The sequence below is a fragment of the Furipterus horrens genome, unplaced genomic scaffold (genome assembly GCF_987537825.1).
Source record: "Furipterus horrens unplaced genomic scaffold, mFurHor1.1.pri manual_scaffold_3, whole genome shotgun sequence".
NCBI classification, from domain to species: Eukaryota; Metazoa; Chordata; class Mammalia; order Chiroptera; family Furipteridae; genus Furipterus; species Furipterus horrens.
The window spans coordinates 192,662,639-192,683,963 of NW_028327173.1; the positions used below are offsets into that span (position 1 = coordinate 192,662,639).

A 21,325-nucleotide genomic window follows, 5' to 3' on the forward strand; every position below is an offset into this window, starting at 1 on the left:
GACCCAGGCAGAAGCTGTCATGATCTTGAAAAGCAGAAAGCAGTACGAAGCAAACCACAGCCGATCACAAGTAGTAGTCAACTCTTCAGCGCTGCTCCGCCCCTCACCCCAGCGGGAGTGCACATCACTTCTCTGAGCAACTTCGTACACAGGATAGCGAAGTGCGAGTCAGCTTCACCAAAGAGGTCTGACTAGGGTGGGATGTGGGTGCTTTGAAAACAATTTAAGCGTTCTAAATAGGGGGTGGAGGTATTAGGTTAGAGCTTGGGAAGAACCCAGGAATTGGACATACCCTCAGACAGTGACCATCATGAACAACTATTTCATGATGATGGAAAAACTCCTTGTTCCATTCCAGGAAATGGAACAAGACCAAGCCTTGGGAGGCTCCAGACCAGGGGGAGTTACACAGCGCGGGGGAATTTCAGCTCGGTTAGCATTTACTGTTTTTCTTAAAAGGCTAAACTTAAAACCAAAAGGAGAAGACTGTGGTCGATTGCTTGACTGGTTAAATAAGGATTCCAAGGTTGGCAGCCTTTGAGACCCGAAGTGGAAGTAAGTGAAAGGCACTTGCTCCCTGGGGAAGCGGGCCAGACTGGCCTCGAGTCCATAGGGCAGGGACCAGCAGGAGCTTTGGATGGCCCAGGCCTGCAAGGTGGCTGGGAGGGTGACGGCCTGCGTGGTTAGCAGACAGGCTAGGGCCAGTGTGATTTCACAAGTAGAATAGTTATAAAATAAAACATTTTTTAATGAACAAAAAAGCAAAGTGAGTCACCTCTTTTAAAAGGTGAAATGTAGCAAAGGAAGATGTGAAGCTTTTTTTTTTTGTTTTTCTTTTTTACTATTTACAAAATGCCATTTAGAGAAGAGGTGGCCACCGTCAGTAGTTGAGAAAATGTCTTTCACATGAGATGGCCACAGAAGTGTGGTTCCTGGAACTGGCTCAGAAATGCCACACACTGTCCCGGGTGAGGAGAGTTTCTTTAAGGGAGCACCAAAAAGGCTCAGTCTTCTGTTTCTTCATATGTAGTCTCATCAAAGGGCCTGTCCAGCAGAGGCACCAACCGATGACGGGAATACTTCAGCTGTAAGAGGTCCCCAACTTCATCTATTTCCTTTAAAGCCTAAAAAGACAGAGCAGAGGTGAGTCGGAGCCGGCTGGGTGCAGGCATGCCTGGAGCTTTACTTTTCTAAAAACAACCATGGCAAGATTATCCTTTGGTGTGACCAGCTGTGTCTAGCGCATTTACTCTGCTCAGACTACAGTGCAGCTGTGGGAAGAACTGCTTTTTGAGCAAGGACGTCAGGCTGACCATGAATAATGGGTTGCGAATAGCAGGTATACAGGATAAAGGACATAATTCATCAAAGCATGTTATGCTTGGTAGGAAAAGGAATATGCACCCTGGACGTGCCAAGCTGGCCATGATCTGTCGTCCTCTCCTCTTACACTTCAGTACTTGCTCTATCCATTATGGTGCTATAGAAAGCTGGTGAGAAGTCTGCCTGGAGATGCTTCCTAGATGCAAGATGGAGAGAGACCCACGGTGGACTGCTGCACTGACTCAGGAAGACCAAGTGGAAGCCGTGAGGAGGAGACTCTGTATGGGTAATGGACAGGCTGCAGGTGAGGGAGGAGCAAGGAAAGGATGGAGCTGGGGTGTGAGATCTGAACTCCAAAATCCTAACCTGAAGAGATTATCTCTCTCTTGTCTTCCCATCAAAACTCTAATTGCCTTAGTAATAAATTTCTTTTCTGTAAAATCAGCCCTTTATTTTTCAAAGAAAATATGCTTCTTACAAAAATTCAAACACTAAGGCAAGTTATGAAATGTAAAGTCTTGTACTGATTACTATACTAATCCTTCCTGGCAGAGGCGATCCATGGTTGGTTTCTTTATATATTTAAAAAAAAATAAGTTCTTGAAGTATAACATGTATAAAGCAAAGTATGACTCCTAGTTCACAGACTTAACCTTTCCAAAAAGCAGCATGCAGAGAGTTGAAATAGAGAATTCCAATATAAGAAAGGGATATATGTTCAGAATTTCTCAGAAAAAAACTTATTGGAAGAATAGGGGACCTCTAAGCCCAGATATCTCTTGGGAAAATATTAAAAAATATAGCAAAAAATTTCAAATCCTAGGTTCTAAGGCTTTCTTTAAAAAAAAAAAAAAACTACTTTTGGAGCAAGGGGAAAGGAGAAAGTGGGGGAGAGAAATATCGATGTGTGAGAGATACAGCGATTGGTTGCCTCTTGCATGCCCACAACTGGGGACCTGGCCTACAACCCAGCCATGTCCCCTGACCAGGAATCAAACTGGCAAAGTTTTGGTTTGCAGGTAGGCACTTAACCACTGAGCCACACCAGCCAGGGAATCAACGCTTTCTAATAAAAGCATTCTAATAAAAGCATCTAGCACAGGCCAAAGAATGCAGTTTGCAATTCACAGCAGTTCTCTAAGCACCCGTGGATATTAACCTAGTGGATCTAACAACAAATCTGGGATGAATGAGCCCTGGCTTAGGAGACAAGGGCTCTATCAATGACACCATCTCCTTAGACTCAGAAACAGTGAGGTGGACAATAGAAGCCCTGTAACTCTCCAAATTTCCATCACAGAATGTAAATCTCTGTCCACTCTTATGGTTATAATTCCATATGAAAATGTACACCTATTTCAAAAACAGGAATCAGTTAATTATTATTAAAAGACACATTTACTGGTTCTTAAATCTGACTTTAAAAAGTCAGTGTTTGGGACTTCCAGCCAAGATAGAAGCATAGACAGACACGCTGCATCTCCCTCCACAACTAAGAAAGAACACAACTACCTCAAAACTAGAAACAACCAGAAGTTCCAGAAAATCAAACTGCATGGAAGTCCAACAAACAAAGATATAAAGAAGAAATACTCATTCAGACAGGTAGGGGGGATGGAGCCGGGGCGGAGAGGACATGGTGTGGTAGCAGCAGCAGCAGCAGTGACAGCAGCAGGCCCGTGGAAAGTGAAGTCATATGTTTTAAAAAGTGGGGAGGGATACCTGGGTAGTGCTCACAGTCCCAGACCAGACTGCGCAGCTACAGTTCTAGCGCCGGGGAAAATAAAGCCTCATTGCTTCTGACTGTGCAAACCAGTGGGGCTTGGGGCAGAGGAAGAAACTGCCTTTCTCTCAGCAGAGTCCATTTGTTTAAAAGGCCCCCACGGTCCTAGAACATCCACAGACCCACTCACTCTGGGAATGATAGCCAGGGTAATAGCTAGAGAGGCACTAGTCCCATATGGAAGTGGGGGAAGTGCCTAGAAAAAGGGCAAGTGCTGAGCAGGTGGCACTGTTCCCTCTCAAACCCCTTCCCCACATACAGCACCACAACGTGGTGAAACAGGTTGCCCTGTACTGATGAATCCCTAAGGCTCCACCCCTTACAATGTAACAGGAACGACAGCTCTACCTAAGACACAGAGGCAAACAAACACAGGAGCCTGTCAAGATGAGGAGACAGGTATGGCCCAAAAGAGGGAATGGATCAAGGTTCCAATGGGAGAGCTAAGTGATGAGGGGATAGCCAAGCTAACAGGTGTAGTTCAAAACACTGGTGATAAAGATGCTCACAGGCTTGACAGATATGCTTAAGTACGGCAAACACATAAGGGAAGAAGTGAAGGCTATGCTAAATGAAACGAAGGAAGATCCACACAAAACCAATGGTGAAGGGAAGAAAACCAGGATTTAAATCAATGGTTTGGAACAAAAGAAAAAAAAAACAGTCAACCAGTACAAAATGAGGAAACAAGAATTGAAAAAAATGAGGAGAGGCTTAGGAACCTCTGGGACAACATATGAATAATAGGGGTGCCAGAAGGAGAAGAGGAAGAACAAGACATTGAAAGCTTGTGCGAAAAAATAATGAAGGAAAACTTCTCTAATTTGGTGAAGGAAATAGACATATAAGTCAAGGAAGCACAGAGAGTCTCAAACAAGCTAGACCCAAAGAGGAACACACCAACACACATCATCATTAAAATGCCAAAGGTTCAAGATGAAGAGAGAATCTTAAAAGCAGCAAGAGAAAAGCAGAATTACCTACAAAGGGGTACCTATAAGATTATCAGCTGATTTCTCAAAAGAAACTTTGCAGGCAATAAGGGACTGGCAAGAAGTATTCAAAGTGATGAAAAGCAAGGACCTACAACCAAGATTACTCTACCCAGCAAAACTATCATTTAGAGATAAAGAGCTTCCCAGACAAAAAATAGCTAAAGGAATTCATCATCATTGAACCAGTATTATATAAAATGTTAAAGGGTTTTATTTAAAAAGGGGAAAAAATGATTAAAAATTCAAACAATAAAATGGCAGTAAATACATTTATCAAAAATAAATAAATAAATAAATAAATAAATAAATAAATAGTTGCCAATCTTTGCAAGGGCCTATAAGGCCCTCTACACTCTATCCCTAACATCTATTCTGTTACTCCTCTGCCCTCATCCTTGTATTCTCACAGTTGTCAAGCATACTCCTGCCTCAGGGCCTTTTCACTGGCCAGTCCTCTGTCTGGGACAGTCTTTCTCAAGATATCCATTTGGCTAACTCCTAAATTGCTCTGAAATCTTCGTTGAAATGTCACCTCCTCAGTGCAGCCTAGCATGTCCTTCTGTTTTAAATTCCATCCCCCACCTAAATACCTCTTAATCTGTTTTTGTTTTCCTAAAGTACTTATACCACTCAAATATTAGATAATTTAGTTTATGATTACATTTTTGTTTATTGACCGTTTCCTCCCACTAAAATATACGTTTCATAAGGGCAAAATCAACAACAAAAATAAAACCCCAAATTGTTGTTAGAAGACATATACACTCCTACAGCCATTACTTAAAATAACACAGATATTTTTCAAAGGCATGTTAAAATTCCTAAATAACTAAATAGAGAAGGGAAGAAAAGCTGATATCACCAGGTTGAAAAAAAATCAATAAAGAAATTTACTAGTGAAATTTTTGAGAAATGAGAAATCCATTGGGAAAAAATCTGAAAAGCTTAATCAAAATTAAGAAAAAGAAAAACAAAGATACAGTATTAATAAACTGAATCCAATTCCTCAGTGTCAGAATGTGATTAAGAATATACTCATACTTGCAGAAATTTTGCTATGTAGAAATAGGAAAAAAAGTCCTCAGTTACTTAGAAATATAAAATGTCAATTAAATTGTTATAATGAACTTTTAAAAACCCACATTCATGATATTCTTTAAAATTAGTAGCTTTCCAATGAATTTTATGCAAATACCATGTTTTAGAGCTCTATAAACTCCTAGAAATACTTATTTATAGCCTGAAGTCTTAGATGTAAAAATATAGCATATTAAGAGAACCTCAAGAGATGAAAATATATTAAGAGACCATAAATAATTAAATTCGGTAATAATTAGGAGACTCTGCTATGTGCCTGGCACTGTGTTAGGTCCTCGGGATAGAGAATGAGCAAAATAGACTTAGTTCTTATCTTCAAGATTCATCTAATGGAGAAAACTGTCATAAATAATGACAGGCATGAATAACTTACTATGGGAAAATCTTAAGATTCTGAGGAAACATCAAGAGGAGGGTGTGGGAATACCCTGGAGCAAGTGTCCTTCAAGTGGAAATGTGAAGAATGAGTAGGAGTTAGCAGGGCAAAGGCAAAAGAAGGCTCAAGAGAGAAAATCCTACAGACAAAAAACATACAAGAAAGTTTAGAGCAGAAATGGTTAGAAGAAGAAGTGAATAGTTGTAGAGGCCATAACGAAGGAGAAAGTGGAACAAAATGAAGCCAGAAAACTCCCAGAGTCCCAATGATCACAAAAGATCTGGTGGAAGATGCTAACAGTTTTGCACTTGTTTTTGTAAATGGCAATGTTTTAAGTAGCATTGTATATTCCTTCCCCTATTGTACTGGTAAATATCTTAGGTGCTCAAAGAACATCAGGATCAACAGCTGATTAATTTCACCTGCTAATCAGGCCTTCTTAGTATAAGGTATATTTATATGAAGGTTAAAGTGTCTACTTACAGTATCAAGAATTTCTTTGGTATGAGCTGCTGACAGGCAGAACCTGGCTCTGGACTCAATAATTGGGGTGGCGGGAAATCCCACCACAACGACTCCAATGTTCCGCTTCAGCATCTCCCGTCCAAAGGCACTGCGAAGGGAAAACAGGGAAAAGTAACCAGGAAGGTTCATAAAGCACACAGTAAAAAGGTCTTGCAGTGATGAATGATCTAAACTCTTGAGTGACAGGCATTGGAAACTGTTAGAAATTTCCTTTTAAAGTAAAAATGGACAGTTCACAAAGACTTCTTGTATTCAGCCCTCCAGGGGCTGTCTCCCAGTTTCCATCACAAAGGCGAAAGGACATAGTCAGCAGGGACCAATTTTTAATAGGGCTTGCCTAAAGTAATCTGCAGTCATGGGCTTCAAGGGTCCCAGACATGTAACAGTGGTTCAGAGGCTTCAAAATAAACGAATTTAAATCCTGGTCCTCAAAATGTTAGGCTTGGCAGTTCTAAAAAGTCTTAAGATTAGAAGGGCCCAGAGGTTCTGTTGTACCATGGACAGCTTCCTGCTTGTGGAGTGGCCAACTAGAATCCCCCGCCCCGCAGGACAAGCAATCCTTTGACTGACTTGGGCGTCAAGCTGCCTTTGGTATTCAGGATTTCCTTTGGTGTTTGTGAAGCCAGCACATCCCCTGGCTTCAGCTACGTGTTTACCTCGCTCTCATTCAATACCCCACCCCAAGGCAAACTAGTGGCTTGTAACCTTTCTCCACCTGTGTCTTGTTGAAATAACACAGTTCTAACTTCTATGTAAATTCTGTTATGTTTACTAAATTATATTGTTTCTCTTTGATTTATTTTATCTTTTGATTTTTCCCATAGCTGTTGAAAGTGTTTGTTTTGAAATTTTAAAATCTCATGTTTTAGCTAGATTAGTAACTAATCATGTTAGCGCCAGCTTTCCCCGGCTCCCTCGAGCACCAGGACATGGTCTTCCATGTACTTCCTTTGTGGCAGAAAGAGCCTCAGTGCCCTGCACCTTCAGCTCACACTCCTGAACTGTCCAGTGCTTCATTCCAATTCTGCCTCTTCCTCTCTACGTCTTCATTATAATGTACACAGTCAGCTTCACTGAGACAGATCAGACACAGTCCTCACTAAAGAAAGGGTTCTAGATTAAGTCAGTCCTCCAGACCGAGTAACTCTTCGTTTTATTTATGGCAATTCCATTTCCAGAAGGAGGAAAATCCTACACCTCTGCTTGGTTCATGTGCACCATGGCTTCTGAAGCCCAGAGGCCAATTGCCCATGACGTCCTGTTGAAAACTGAACTTTTTTTCCCTTCAGTGAGCATCTTTGCTCAATTTCCCCCTCATTATCATCTTGGAAATCACCATATTTCCAGCTTTCCTGATTGAATTTTTCTTCATATTCACTTAAACATTTACTGAGTGGCCTCTGAATGCCAGAGACTGTGGTGGGCACTGGGGATTCAAAGCTGAATAAAAATATTTGCTACTTTAACGACCTCAATTAAAACTTATCCAATTTTATATTTAAGATTCAGTCAAAACTCACAAATCCAAGTTATTTTACATCTCTGGTGCAAATTGGCATGTAATTATTTTGCAATTACCAGTAATTTATACCAGGTCACTTCCTATTTACTTTTCAAATGTCATCTGGTTTGGTTATATATTGGAAGCTATTCCAGGGCAAAGCTTTCCATTATTGACACCTTGCACAAGCCAAAGAAGCCAGTGCAGTCTGCACATCTGCTAACTACGCAGTAACATGCTCTGACCTCAGGCCTCACTACCTGCCCCCTTGGGCACGGCAGCACTTCAGCTCCCCTCACCTCCTCGCTCTTCTTCCACTGGCTAAGCATGTTCCTGCCTTATGGCCTTGCACAAAAGCTTCCTTCTCCAAGTGGCAACTCTCTCAGCTCCTTTAGGCTCAATGTTATCTTCCTTCCCACTGAGGCTTGCCCTGACCACCCCATGTAATACTGTAAACTGCCTGTCCACAAGGAATGCTTAATCTCCCATATCTGCCCTATATTTGCCATAGCACTTAACACCTTCTAACATATGAGGCAATTTACATTTGTCTGATCCTGTGCCAATAGCATGTAAGCTCCACAGGAGAGGGATTTTTATTTTTGTGTTTTGTTTGCTGATTATCTCAATCCCCCTAGAAGAGGCATTAAACTCAAATATTTGTTTAATGAAAGACTAACATACTGTATTTTACAAACTGATACCCACTCGTCTTGGTACATATAGCAAATAAAGGTTAACATAATGAGGCCAAGATAATTTTCCTTGACAAAATACCTACGCCTGAGTCTCACTCATGGAAACCTTAAGTTTAGAGAGACCAGTCTTTAATCTGCGACAAAATGTACCCGATTTTGGCTGGCATGTAGAGCATCAGAGGCACCACTGGAGAATCTTCATTTCCATAGATGATGAAGCCCATCTCCTTCAGACGTCTCCTGAAATACCTGGTATTTTCAGCTAATTGCTGTATACACTCTTTGCCTGGAAAATCAGGGGGAGGGAAATAAAATAATACTAAGAAAAAAGGACTGAAAAAATGATTGCAATTGCCTCTATTTCTGTTCTATCAATCAGTCCTATGGTTTGTTTCATCCCTTCCAACATAAAAATATTTTTGCATAGCAGGCTGTATGAAATATAAATAAATCTTGCTTTGTATTCTGTCATATGAGGTGCTGACGGCACAATTTATAATAACGTACATAAGAAGTTTTCAACTAGTAGTTCCATTGCACATTAGTATCCCCATTTTCATCAATACCATCCCATTTCCCACTCTACCATCCCTTTGCAGTAGGTGTTATTTATTTTCATCTTCACTTTATAGATCAGGAGACTCACAATGGTGGTGGCTGGCTTACAGTCAAATGGTAGTAAGTGGCACAGCAGAGACTAGACTCCAGGTCTCTCAACTTCAATATCCATTCTAACTAACAGTGCTGTGATTAATTTTATACATAAGATCAGAAATAGAGCCATTTAGAGCCCCAAATTTTCATCTTTAGGGTTTGAGTTTATTTTACCATTTCCCTAAAACTCCTACCAGACAGCAACAGCATATCCATAATATGCAAAATCATATTTTTAATCCCACTTTGTTCATCTTTCCTATAACACGAGTAAATTAAAACACACATTTCTCTAACTGCCGACTAAATGTTTGGCCTGTTTTTGACAATCTAGGAATAATGTCCAAACAACTGTTCTGTAATAAGAGAGCAAGCTATGAATTCAAAAGATCAGCTCCCAAAAGACTTAACTCTTTTATGGTCTTAACCATGAATAGTCTCAAGTTAGAAAAGTTTTGCAGAGGTGGGTGGAGGGAGGTAAAGAGAGTATGGGGGGGGGATAAATGGTGACGGAAGGAGACTTGACTTGGGGTGGTAAACACATGCAATCAATAAACAGTGAATGTATTACAGAACTGTATACCCAAAACCTATAACTTTATTAACCAATGTCATCCAGTAAGATCAATAAAAAAGAAAAAAGGTATGCAGTCATTTTCTCACATATACTAGAAAGCAAGCAACTTAATATTTTAAAAAACACAAACATCATACAGTTCAAAAGATAAATCAATCAACCAAAAATACAGATGGGTAACACATTTCCTCAGAATTAGAATACTAATATATCATCACTGATGGGAAGCTACTCTAGGTAAGTTTGCTATAAATAACCTCAAAATAATACTCTTCATGTAAATAATTTCTTGTTGACCAGAGAATAAATAATACTCAAGCCTAGATTAGCTTAGTGTGAAGACTAAGGAATATCACTTAAATTATGACATATGTCTTACAAATAATAAAGCAGACATTACAGTGTGTTATATTTAAGTATTTTGACAACTGATAAGTCATGTACTCAATTTCCCCCTAGAAATAGCAATATATGCTTACTCTACATTTAGAAGAGAATTCCACTTCCGACCATGATAGCATATCAGTGACAGGATTAACTTCCTGCTATAAACAACAGGAAACTGGAGGAAGTATACAAAACAATGGTTTTCATACATTGAGCCACAGGCACTGCAGGACTGTGGGTAATAAGGAGTGAGCAAGTCTTTGGATAGTCCTCATACTGCCTAGAGCAGGTCCCAGGCTGCAGCCCAAGGAGGGGGAACTTATCTTGTCAGTTGAGGACACCAGAGATGGGAGCTGGAGAAGCTAAGATGGCTATAATTTGGGAGGCAGTGTACAGGAGAGGACGGAGGTGCAGAGAGAACTTTGGGGATCTGCAGAATGGTTCCGTTAAGCCTTATGAGAAGAAACCACCAGGCGCCAGAGAAGATCCACCAGAAGGCAGCCGATTGCATAATTCCCGGTGCTCATACAGAGTTGTCAACAGTTTAAGTTTTCCCCAAAATGGAAAGACCTCAGAAGGTATCATATTAGTAATGGAGCTAAATTAGCCTGAGGCTAAAAGCTGCTCTGGACCCACTCTAACAAAACTTAAAAGAAAGTCTCAAAAGTATCCAAGTGATTCTGAGAACAAAGTCCAAAATTACCAAAAAGAAACATCAAAATGTGGCACCCAATAATATAAAAATTCACAATGTCTGACATATAATAAAAACTTTCCAGGTATTCAAAGAAACAGGAAAATGTGACCCACGACTAGGAGAAAAGTCAATCAATAGAAATAGACCAGAAATAACAGAATATTAGCAGACAAGGATGTAAAAATGCTATTAAAAATGTATTCCTACATGCCCTGGCTGGTGTGGCTCAGTGGATTAAATGCTGGTCTGCAAACTGAAAGGTCACTGGTTCGACTCCCAGTCAGGGCACATGCCTGGGTTGCAGGTCAGTTGCCCAGCTGGGAGAGGCAGCCCAAGTTTCTCTCCCTCTCTTTTTCCCTCCTTTCTCCTCTCCCTAAAAATAAATAAAATCTTTTTAAAAATATGCTCCTACATTCAGAAAGGTAAAGGAAACATGACGGAGAAAGAAAATATATAAAAACAACTGATACACAAAACAATGCTGATGTATCTCAAAAGCTATATGTTAAATAAGCAAGTCACAAAAGCCTATACACTGTGTGAATCCATTTATAGGAACTCTAAAAAGGACATAGTAGTGACAGAAAACATTTGTGATTGTCAAGGAGTGGAGGGAGGACTGGATGTGTGTGTGACAAAAATACTTTATACCTCCATTGTAGTATGGTTATATGACTACACATTTGCCCAAACTAATAGAATTATACACTTAAAATTGGTAAATTTTATTGTATGTAAATGAGATCTCATTAAATATGGTTTCTAAAACAGAGTGACCCTTTGCATATTGTAGTAATTAATTTTTCCTGCACTCACTTTATCATTTTGCAACTTGCTATTTTCTTATCACAAACCAAAAACCTATTTAAAAATTTCAAGATATTTATTCCAAGAATATCAAAAAAGAAGAAATGTTAAGACACTCAGAGGCCCTGGCTGCTGTGGCTCAGTGGATTGAGTGTCGGCCTGCGAGCCAAGTGTCGCAGGTTCGATTCCCAGTCAGGGCACATGACTAGGTTGCACATCAGGTCCCCAGTTGGGCGCATGTGAGAGGCAATCACACAGTGATGTTTCTCTCCCTCTCTTTCTCCTTTCCCCCCTCTCTAAAAATAAATAAATAAATAAATAATTTTAAAAAGAAAAAAAAAAAAGACACTCAGATCTTAACTTTTCCATTAATTGTTGCATCATTTTAAACAAGTTTTCTTTAATGAAAGGAAGTGGAAATATCACTCTCCCCATTTATCATCATCTGTTCCCTGACAAGAAGAGTCCCCAAAGAGAATACATCTAAATTAACACACATACAAACCTGAAGATAGTGGGTCTAGGCATTTAAAACCCCCAACTTATATATTCTTATTATTGCTAAATAGTATTTCTTTGTAACGATATAACACAATTTGTTTATCCTTCATATGTTAATAAATATCACAGCTGAGATCATCAATTTTCATTTTGGCAGCTAAAAATTCAGATTAAGAACAATTCTCTCCTTATGAAAACACTAATTCAAAAATACGTGTGTATCTCTGTGTTCTCTGCAGCTTTATTTACAATAGCCAAGATACAGAAACAACCTAGTATCAGACCAATGAATGACCGGGTAAAGAAGATATGGTATATACATAGGCAGATACACACACACACACACACTCACACACACTCACACACTGGAATACTCAGTCATAAAAAAAATGAAAAATTACCATTTGTGACAACATGGATGGACCTTGAGGGTATTATGCTAAGTGAAATATAACATAAAAAGTAATAAATGAATAAACATAATAAAACAAAACAAAAAGAAACTCAAAGATATACACAACAGAAAGGCAGTTACCAGAGGGGAAGGGAGGGGTGAGAAGATAAAAAGGGTAAAGGGGGCCAAATCTACGGTAATGGAGAGAAACTAGATTTTTGTGGTGAGTAGAAGTAAGAGTATACAGATATCAAATTCTAATGGTGAATAGCTGAAGCCTATGTTTTTAACCAATGCTACCTCGATAAAGTTTTAGAAAGTTCAGCCTTGTTAAAAAAAACAAACTCTTTTTAAGAGTCCTTATCCTTGCCTCAGAAAGAACACAGATGGTAACAGAAGAGATCAGCATTCTTTTCTAGTTTCCACACATACATCTTTTAAGTGTGATAAAAAGCATAAAAGCAATTTGGAGAAAACCTCTACTAATTTCTCTTGAACTACATTAATGAACCTTCCTCTGTGGTGGTCCTTTTAGACTTCATCAATATGGTTTGTTAGAATGAAACCATTTTTAGAACCTCTTCTATAAAAATCTATAATAGCCTGGCATGGAAGAGAGAGAAAAGTAAACGTGTGTAGTTAATTTCTCAGAAAATGCAGCAGATATCTTTAATAGGTCCTTTTTGGTCCTCAACTTCTTTCAAATAAACTCTATGCTCAGGAAGGAAGTGATGAAGATGAAGTTAACAACAGGCTGTGATGGAATCATAAGATTTAATTCTTTGATGGAAACCGAAAGACTAAAAAGAATGAAGGCCCTGGCTGGTGTGGTTCAGTGGATTGAGGCCACCCTGTGAACCAAAGGGTCACTGGTTCAATTCCCGATAAGGGCACATGCCTGGGTGGCAGGCCAGGTCCTCAGTTGGGGGCGTGTGAGAGGCAATTGATCGATGTTTCTCTCCCTTTCTTTCTCCCTCTCTTCCTCTAAAAAAATAAATAAAATCTTAAAAAAGAAAAAAAAAGAATGGAGGATGGAGGTGTAAGAAGCGTCACAATTATCCACCTATTGATACCTTTAAATCACTTTTACCAGACAATATTAGATTTAGAGAACTATATTTATTATCTACTGCCAAAGAGATTTAAAGTTGTACCAACTGCATTTCAGCCGTTTTCAAAAGGAATTATTTTAACCAAGTGTTGATCCCAAATTCTCAGGAATCTCAGCCATGTAATCTTAAGGTCTGAAGGAACTACTCAAATAAAATCCCATAAGCCTCCCCAGACAGGTATCAATCAGAACAGATAGTATTCTATGAGCTCTCTGGACTGGTACAAAGTAAGGGATACAAAAGGCAATGTTTTGTCTTAAATGGCATTAGTGCTATCTACTCAGAACTTATGCTTCAAAGAATATAGCATGTACTCACCTGCTTAAATAGCAATGTTAATTTTCAATTTAGCTGATGAGCTTTTATATAATATGACATAACAAAATGTGTTTGAGTCTGCGACTTCAAAAATAACATTTACGGTGTTAAACTGAAATCTTTCAAAATAAAGGATAGAAATATAAACGAGGTTCAGCCACAGTTGCTCCCCTAATTCACATTATACTCCATTACACAGCTCCTAATCTTCTTAGATTTCCTGGATATGCTGACATAATCTGCCTTCCTGGGAAAAATAGAATAAAATTACTGCTGCTCTTTAGATTTATACTTTACAGTTCATTATACTAAGGTGGAAAAATCTGAACTCAAAGCATTCCTTTCCCCTCCTTTCTTTCTTCTTAAAGGTCAAAGCAGATAACAGTTTTCCCAATTTACAGTGCCCCAAATAGAAGAGATAGCCCCCAAAACAGTCTGTTAGTTTTCAGCATTAATACGAGTTAAGGGATTTGAGGTAGGATGAAATATGGAAAGATTCTACCCATAAACTACCCTAATACTGCCTTGTTCTAATTTATACTAGCAAAAACATTAATTGTGGATATTTCACATATCTCTTTAATTTAATAATTTATGTTTAATAAACTATTAACTGTCAACCACTTACTTTAATCACCTGCCCAAGGTCTTGTTTTTTCTATTTGAAAAGGTACTTTTTCTAATATATTTTATTTTGGCTGAGTTATACGGCAGAATAAAAAGGAACATGTTTTACTCCTTTGGTTTTTCCCTTCAAAAGCATTAAAAAACAAACAGAAGAAGCCCACATAGCTTCTCTCCCTCTTTGTCCCTCCCTTCCCTCTCTCTAAAAAAATCAATTAACTTAAAAAAAAAAAAAAAAAAAAAAAAAAAGAAGGATGTGTCTCCACTGGTATCTAAAACTGGAGTTTAAATCTTAAAGACTTCTTTTACAAGTGTTTACAATATCAGGTCAGTCAAATCACATGCAAACTATATTTTAAAAAGCTATTCCGATAGTAATTACAGAAGCTCTTAGTACAGACTCCCTTTACGGCAAAGAAAGTATGTAATAGAGCAAGCACAATGCCAGGCTCAATAAGTGCTCCTTCCCTCCCCTTTTTCTAGGAATGCAATTTCTAATCATGAAAAAAATTGCATATCTTAACTACTGACCTGACTAATCTCCTGATTAAGAAAAATTTACTGAACCTAAACATGTGCCTACTCTATGACCCAACAATTCCGTTCTTAGTTACATATACCCAACAGAACTGTGTACCAAAAGACAGGTACAAAAATGACACTATTGATAACAGCCAAAATCAGTAAGTAACCCAAATGCCCATCAGCAGAATGGATAAAATGTAATATAGTCAAGTAATGGGATACAAGACAGCAATAAATGAATTACTGTTCCATCTAAATATGTGGATGAATCTCAAAAACATAATGAATACAATACGCCAGATTCAAAGAGTGATTATACGTCACATCAAAAAATGAAAATATCTTCTGGAGGGCAGGCCCTTTTGTAGCACAGGCTTCCCCTACTGAAAGAGTGTATGAGCTGGCATTGTTGTGAGAGGCTGTGTTTGACTTCAGTGAAGTTTTTTTTGAAGACTCTTTCAACACGTTTGCCCATTTCATGATGGGTGACTTACGAGCGCACCTGCCCACACTGCACTGAGTGCAGCAGTTTTTGACCCAAAATGGCACGACACCCTGCCCCACCCTCCCTATTCACCTGATCTTGCCCTGAGCAACTTTTTTTCCTTTGTTTCCCTGGATGAAAAAAGTCCTCAAAGGGAAACATTTTGCCAATGTAGAAAAGGTGAAACAAAAAATGGCAGTAGCACTAAAAGACATCAAAATTGGTGAGTTCAAAAACTGGAGCACTGGGAAAAAAGACTCAATAGGTGTATTGCATCAAATGGAGAGTACTTTGAAGGTGACTGAAGTTTAAACATGTAAAAATGCATACATAGTTTTTTATAAATAAGTTCCGGGAATTTTTTGGGTCCCCCCTCATATGTAAGGTATTATATGTAAGATTCCATTTATGTGAAGTTCAAGAATGGGGAAGGACTAATATACAGTGATAGAAGTCAAAATATTGGTTATCCTTTGGCAAGGAGAAATGGACTAGAAGAGGCACAAGACAGTCTTCTGGGATACTAGAAACAGTCATGTGCCTGAGATTTGTGCATTTTACTGTATGAATGTCAACATTTCAATAAAAATAAACATTTAAATACTTGGAAAGTCAACTGAAGTTAAAAAAACTGGAATGAAGTTAAATTTCTGATCTCTCAATTCATAATCTTAAACATATACAACTAATTTTAATAACCACCCTTTTACTAAAACAAACAAACAAACAAAAACCAAAACCAAACCATATAGTAGATTTTACATAGATGGCCTCAGGCATTCTCTTGGTCTTTGTTGTTTAAAACAAACTGAAAAAAATCATTGAAATTTTTGGAGGTGTTTCAGGAATTTTTAAGACAAGGGAAGCATTAAGAAAACAACACTTCAGAGCTAATGGCAGGACATGAAAACATAAAGGGGTTGGGCCTTTCTTTCCTCTTTTTCCTTTAAAAATAATCATATGGATGAATGCACATAGCTGACAATGTTGGCCATTAAAATGTAAATTTTCTATCTGTACATCTACTTTCATTCCCATAAAGTCATCCCCCTCCCCCAGATGTTTTAGTACTAGGTTTTTCTTGCACATATTCTGCCAAGAGGGAGAGGCTGATGGGAGGCCTGGCACAGTATTAGTAACAAGTCTTGTTCAGTCCACCTACTGGGAGACCGCTGTCTAGGTAAGCTTTGGGATGTTATAAATGAAAGTTTTAGGGAGTATGGACTATTCAGCAAAGAAAAAGTTAAAATGACATCATTTTAGCAGTAAAGGATGAATCAATGCTTCATGTTCACTGAAAAGGTCAATTTAGGATTTAAAAAGCTTCAACGTCTCTAGGTAAGCATAATATCAATGTATAGGAAAAGTTCTCCAGAAACTGTAGGAAAAAAGTGTTTTCTAGGAAGACTGGAACCTGAATTTCTAAAGGTCAAATATGATAATACTGGGAGTAATTAATAATTTTCTTAGGACTAACACTTGCTGAATCAGGACAGAAGGATGGGTTCATTTAGCAAGTAGAGGGTTTTGACTTCCATTTTAAAAGACGCAAAACTGAGCAGAACAAGAATTCAGAGTTTAAGGAAGGCTGATCTGTATCAGGGCTTAAGATTTTCTTAAACAAAATAGACCTTACGTAAACAGAACATTCCTTACGCACGCAAGCATATCCTTTAATAGTGGGAACTGCTAGGATTCCTGATTCCACTTAATCAGGAAATCAGGTACAAAAATAACTTCTTTACTTCTTCCAAGAACAGGGAAGTGGGATAACAAGTGAACATTTAGATTTGATACTAACAGTAACAGATTTCATTTATTTCATATATAGATTTGCTAGAGATACAGCAGATAGAAAAGGGGCACAGAGCTCATTACACCAAAGGCAAAAATATCACCAAGAAAACAACACAGAAAGGGGAGAATGTATTACGTGTTAGGCAAGCAGACATTAAACAAATACACCCCGAGCAGCCAGCCCTGCGTACCAGACACTGCATTAGGCTTTGGTTATTTCATATTGCATAAAAGACACAAAAACTCCTTCCCGCTTACTTTCTAGTGTGGAAGATGGACAACGAAAAAGATAAATGTTTACTCAAGTGGTATTTGAGAAAGGACTTGAATGAGTCAAGTGCTATCGCCATAAAGCACCAAGGCCTGAAGAAAGAGCATGACCGGCATTTCCCAGGGCTGGGTAAGCCAGTGTGGATGGGGCTGAGGTAGGGTGGGCAGAGTGGGGCAGATCACAAGGGCCTCACAGGTCTTCACTGTAAAGACTGACTTTGACTTTAAGAAGCATATGAGCCCTGTGGGGGGGGGTTCTTAAACAGAAGATTCATATGACATCCTGTATATCAATGGGATCACCCTGAGTGCTGTATTTAGAATAGATTCAAAGACAGAAGCAGAGAACACATGGGAGAGATGGTGGTGGCTTGGATGACTAGGATAATAGCAACAGACATGAAAAGTGGATGAAGGAGACACAGTTGAATCTTGAACAACATGGGCTTGAATTATGCAGGTCCACTTATATGAGGATTTTTTTTCAATAAATGTACAGTTGGCTCTTTGTATCCCGTGTTTTTGCATCCTTAGATTCCCACAGGTGTGGAGGACATTTTATATCAGGGAGGTAAGCATGTGATAATTTTGGTGTCCACAGGGGCCCTGGAACCGATCCCCTGCAGAAACCGAGGACGACTATATTTTCAATAGTAGACTGAAGTGAGTCTTGAATAGGACGGAGAGACCAACTAGAGTAGTCAGGAAAGGCATCATGGAGGCATAAAATTTTACTGGAACTCTGTGCAGAGATATCTTCTATTCCTAATTTTCAGCACTATTTATCATAATCCTTCCATATCATTTTTGCTTGACTGATCCCTGGTACAATGTCTGACTATTAAATCCAGGTGAAAGTAGAAAGGAATCTAAGTAAATAACAGAGGGGATACAGAGAGGTAGACAGGTTCAAAGACATTAAGGAGGAACAATCCATAGGCCCTGGAGATTAAATAGGGGATAATGAAGGAGAGAAAATATAATGGGCATTTCTTATTTAGACAACTTCATAAACAGTAATTCACTATCTGAGAGAGGGAACATAAGACAAAGCAGGTTCAAGGGGAAATAAATGGAAAAGGCGAAACACCTTTTAGGGGGAGCAAGTATTTATAGTCTAAAGGCTTAAAATTAAGTAGGCCCCACGCCTACTGCTTCCAAATTTGGGTTGCATAATAAAAGTTAATTGCTTTTTGAGATGAAAAGGTTCTGGAAATGGATAGTGGTGAAGGTTTCTAAATATTGTAAAATGTACTTAATGCCAATGAATTACAGACCTAAAATTGGCTAAAATGGTAAGTTTTATGTTATGTATATTTTACCACAATGTTCACTCATTAGAGGTCATTTTTAAAAATTGAGATATAATTCACATACTATACAATTTACCCATTTAAAGTATACAATTCAAAGTTTCTTAGTATATTTACATAACTGTGCAACCATCACAATAGTTTTAGAACATTTTCATCAATCCCACCCCAAACAAACACCCACTAGCAAATAGTCTCCATTTCACCCCAGTCTTTCCAGTCTGTAGGTCAGGTTAAGGAAATATATTTTTAAAAGATTTTATTTATTTATTTTCAGAGAGATGGGGAGGGAGGAAGAAAGAGAAACATCAATGTGTGAGAGATACATCAATTGGTTGCCTCTTGCACACATACCCTCTGAGGAAAAAAAAATCCACACTTCTCTTAAAACTCTTAAGTCTTTCTCTAACATTACTTGGGTGGCCAAGATACAACTCTACTAATAAAATTTCTATGGACAATTTTCCTGCAGTTTAGATGAAAATTACACAAATCAATAAATACAAGTAATTTGTTTTTTCATTTTCTTTTAAAAAAAATTTTCTATTAACGTTTATGTATTTCTAATCTTTAGACACTCCAAAAGAACCACGAGTGCTGTGAAAGATGAAGGACAGAAGTAAAAAAAGATAGGTTATGGAAAAATTCCTGGCACATTGTAAGACATGCTTTTACTTTGTACTTCATTAATTTGCTCTTGTTTATCATTTTGTTTCTGTCCTTATGCCTTTCACATGTAGTCTTGTGCCCTCAAAACAAACTGTAAACTCTGAGGGCAAATACTGTGTTTCCACGACCTAGCACCTCCCCCAAGAACACCAGCAGACATTCAAGCTGAAATATCCTGAGAAAATGAAAACCCTCTTATGTGTTCAAAGCAATTTAAATTCCACAGCAGAACTGCTTATATTCATTACATTAAGGCAATTAATAAATATCTCACACACAAAAAAACACTCTGGCACTAGACACCAGGTTCAAATCATGGCCTTGGGTAAGCAACTTAACCTCTCAGTTGCTTCACTCTGTAAAAGAGGGAGAAATATGTATAATGTTTTTTTCTGAGAATTTAATAAGAAGCACTTAAAACTGTGCTCATTAGATAGTGAACACAATAAATGTCCCATTATTATTCCCCTCTATTTGTGTATTTTTCCCTTAAAATTACGCCATTCATATCATCTTCCACACAGTACAAACTTGAACCTTTGGCTTAGCCTTAGCTTTCAAAGATCAAATAAAAACTCTTACTCTCCTACTGTTTCTAGTTCTTCATTTTTAAATTTTTTAGCACACACTTTTTAAAAAAGATTTTATTTATTTATTCTTTGAGAGAAGGTAAGGGAGGGAGAAAGAGGGAGAGAAACATCGATTTGAGAGAGAAACCTCGATCGGCTGCCTCTTGCATGCAGTCCCACCAGAAATGGGATCAGTGACCTTTTGGTTTGCGGGATGAGGCCCAACCTACTGAACCACACCATTTGGGGCTTAGCACACTTTTAATTGACCTGACGTAGGACTCAGCTGACATTACTATTCTATAATCATTCTCTAACTCTGTAATTTACCATTTATAAATATGCCTCATATATTCTACCTTCTACTGTATTACCAATTTCCAAAGCAAGTTTTAACCACTTTCCCCTAATTCATCAATTTAAACTACCTCTACTACCATATCATCCACTAATTATCATTCAGGTGGGGCAGATTACCTTTGCAAATTTGAGTATTCAAGATGGCAGGCAGACACCCTTTTTTTGAAAACCACTCCTTATGGCGACAGAGAAAGAATCATGTCTCTACCTGGGCTAAAGTGAATCCCTCACCTAATGATCTGGAATAGGTGAAAAACCTGAAGCCATTTGGATGTAATACATCAAAGCAGTAAAAGCAGGTCTGAGAAATAATAATTCCACTATCTTCCTAAATTTCACTCATAACTTTAGTTTGGTTCTTCAGTGGTATACATGCTTCTGAAGTCATCTATCAGCAGTATAGCTTTGGCCAGGACACTTAACTTTTCTGGATCCAGCTTCCTCACTGGCAAAAGGGTAATGATGATAATGATCACACCTACTTCATAAGGTTGTTTTAAAAATGAAATGAGATAATGCATGAAAAGTGCTTAATGGAATGCCTGACACATGGAGTTTAAAAAACTCACTTTATATGTTATTTTTATTATTTTATTTAAAGTATTATCCTCTATCTTCAAACTGGAAAAAAACAGGAATAGATGAATACATATACTTTGCCTTCTAAGGAGATATTAAAGACTGTAAGCAAAAACAGAAAAAGCATGCAACTAACTTTTCTAACTCTAAGGCCTAATCAGACACCAAGAGAGGAGAAAATAAAATTAAACCCAGAAAAGGTGAAGAGGTATTAATTAAGAAACACTAAGGAAATGTTATTTCGAGAATTCAAAAAATCAAATGCTATGCCTTAAGAACTTTTTGAAGATATTTTGAAGATATTTTCCATGGCTGGCACATGGTAACTAGTTAAAAAAATGACTGCTGAATGAATGAAATTTTTATCGTGGCTGTGATGGGGAAAATCT

The 21,325-nt window shown here is 38.2% G+C and overlaps 1 protein-coding gene across 1 annotated transcript in view; it reads right to left on the bottom strand.

Moving 5' to 3' along the window:
- Positions 1–727: 727 nt before the first annotated feature.
- SPTLC2 (serine palmitoyltransferase long chain base subunit 2) overlaps positions 728–21,325 on the bottom strand; it is a 99,474-nt gene continuing 78,876 nt past the window's right edge. Inside the window, exons 10-12 of the mRNA XM_090271239.1 lie at positions 8,450–8,585; positions 6,059–6,188; positions 728–1,124 (exon numbers count right to left, since the gene is read on the bottom strand). Of these exons, the coding sequence (XP_090127365.1) occupies positions 1,005–1,124; positions 6,059–6,188; positions 8,450–8,585 (386 nt within the window). The 3' untranslated portion in view covers positions 728–1,004. The remainder of the gene's footprint in view (positions 1,125–6,058; positions 6,189–8,449; positions 8,586–21,325) is intronic.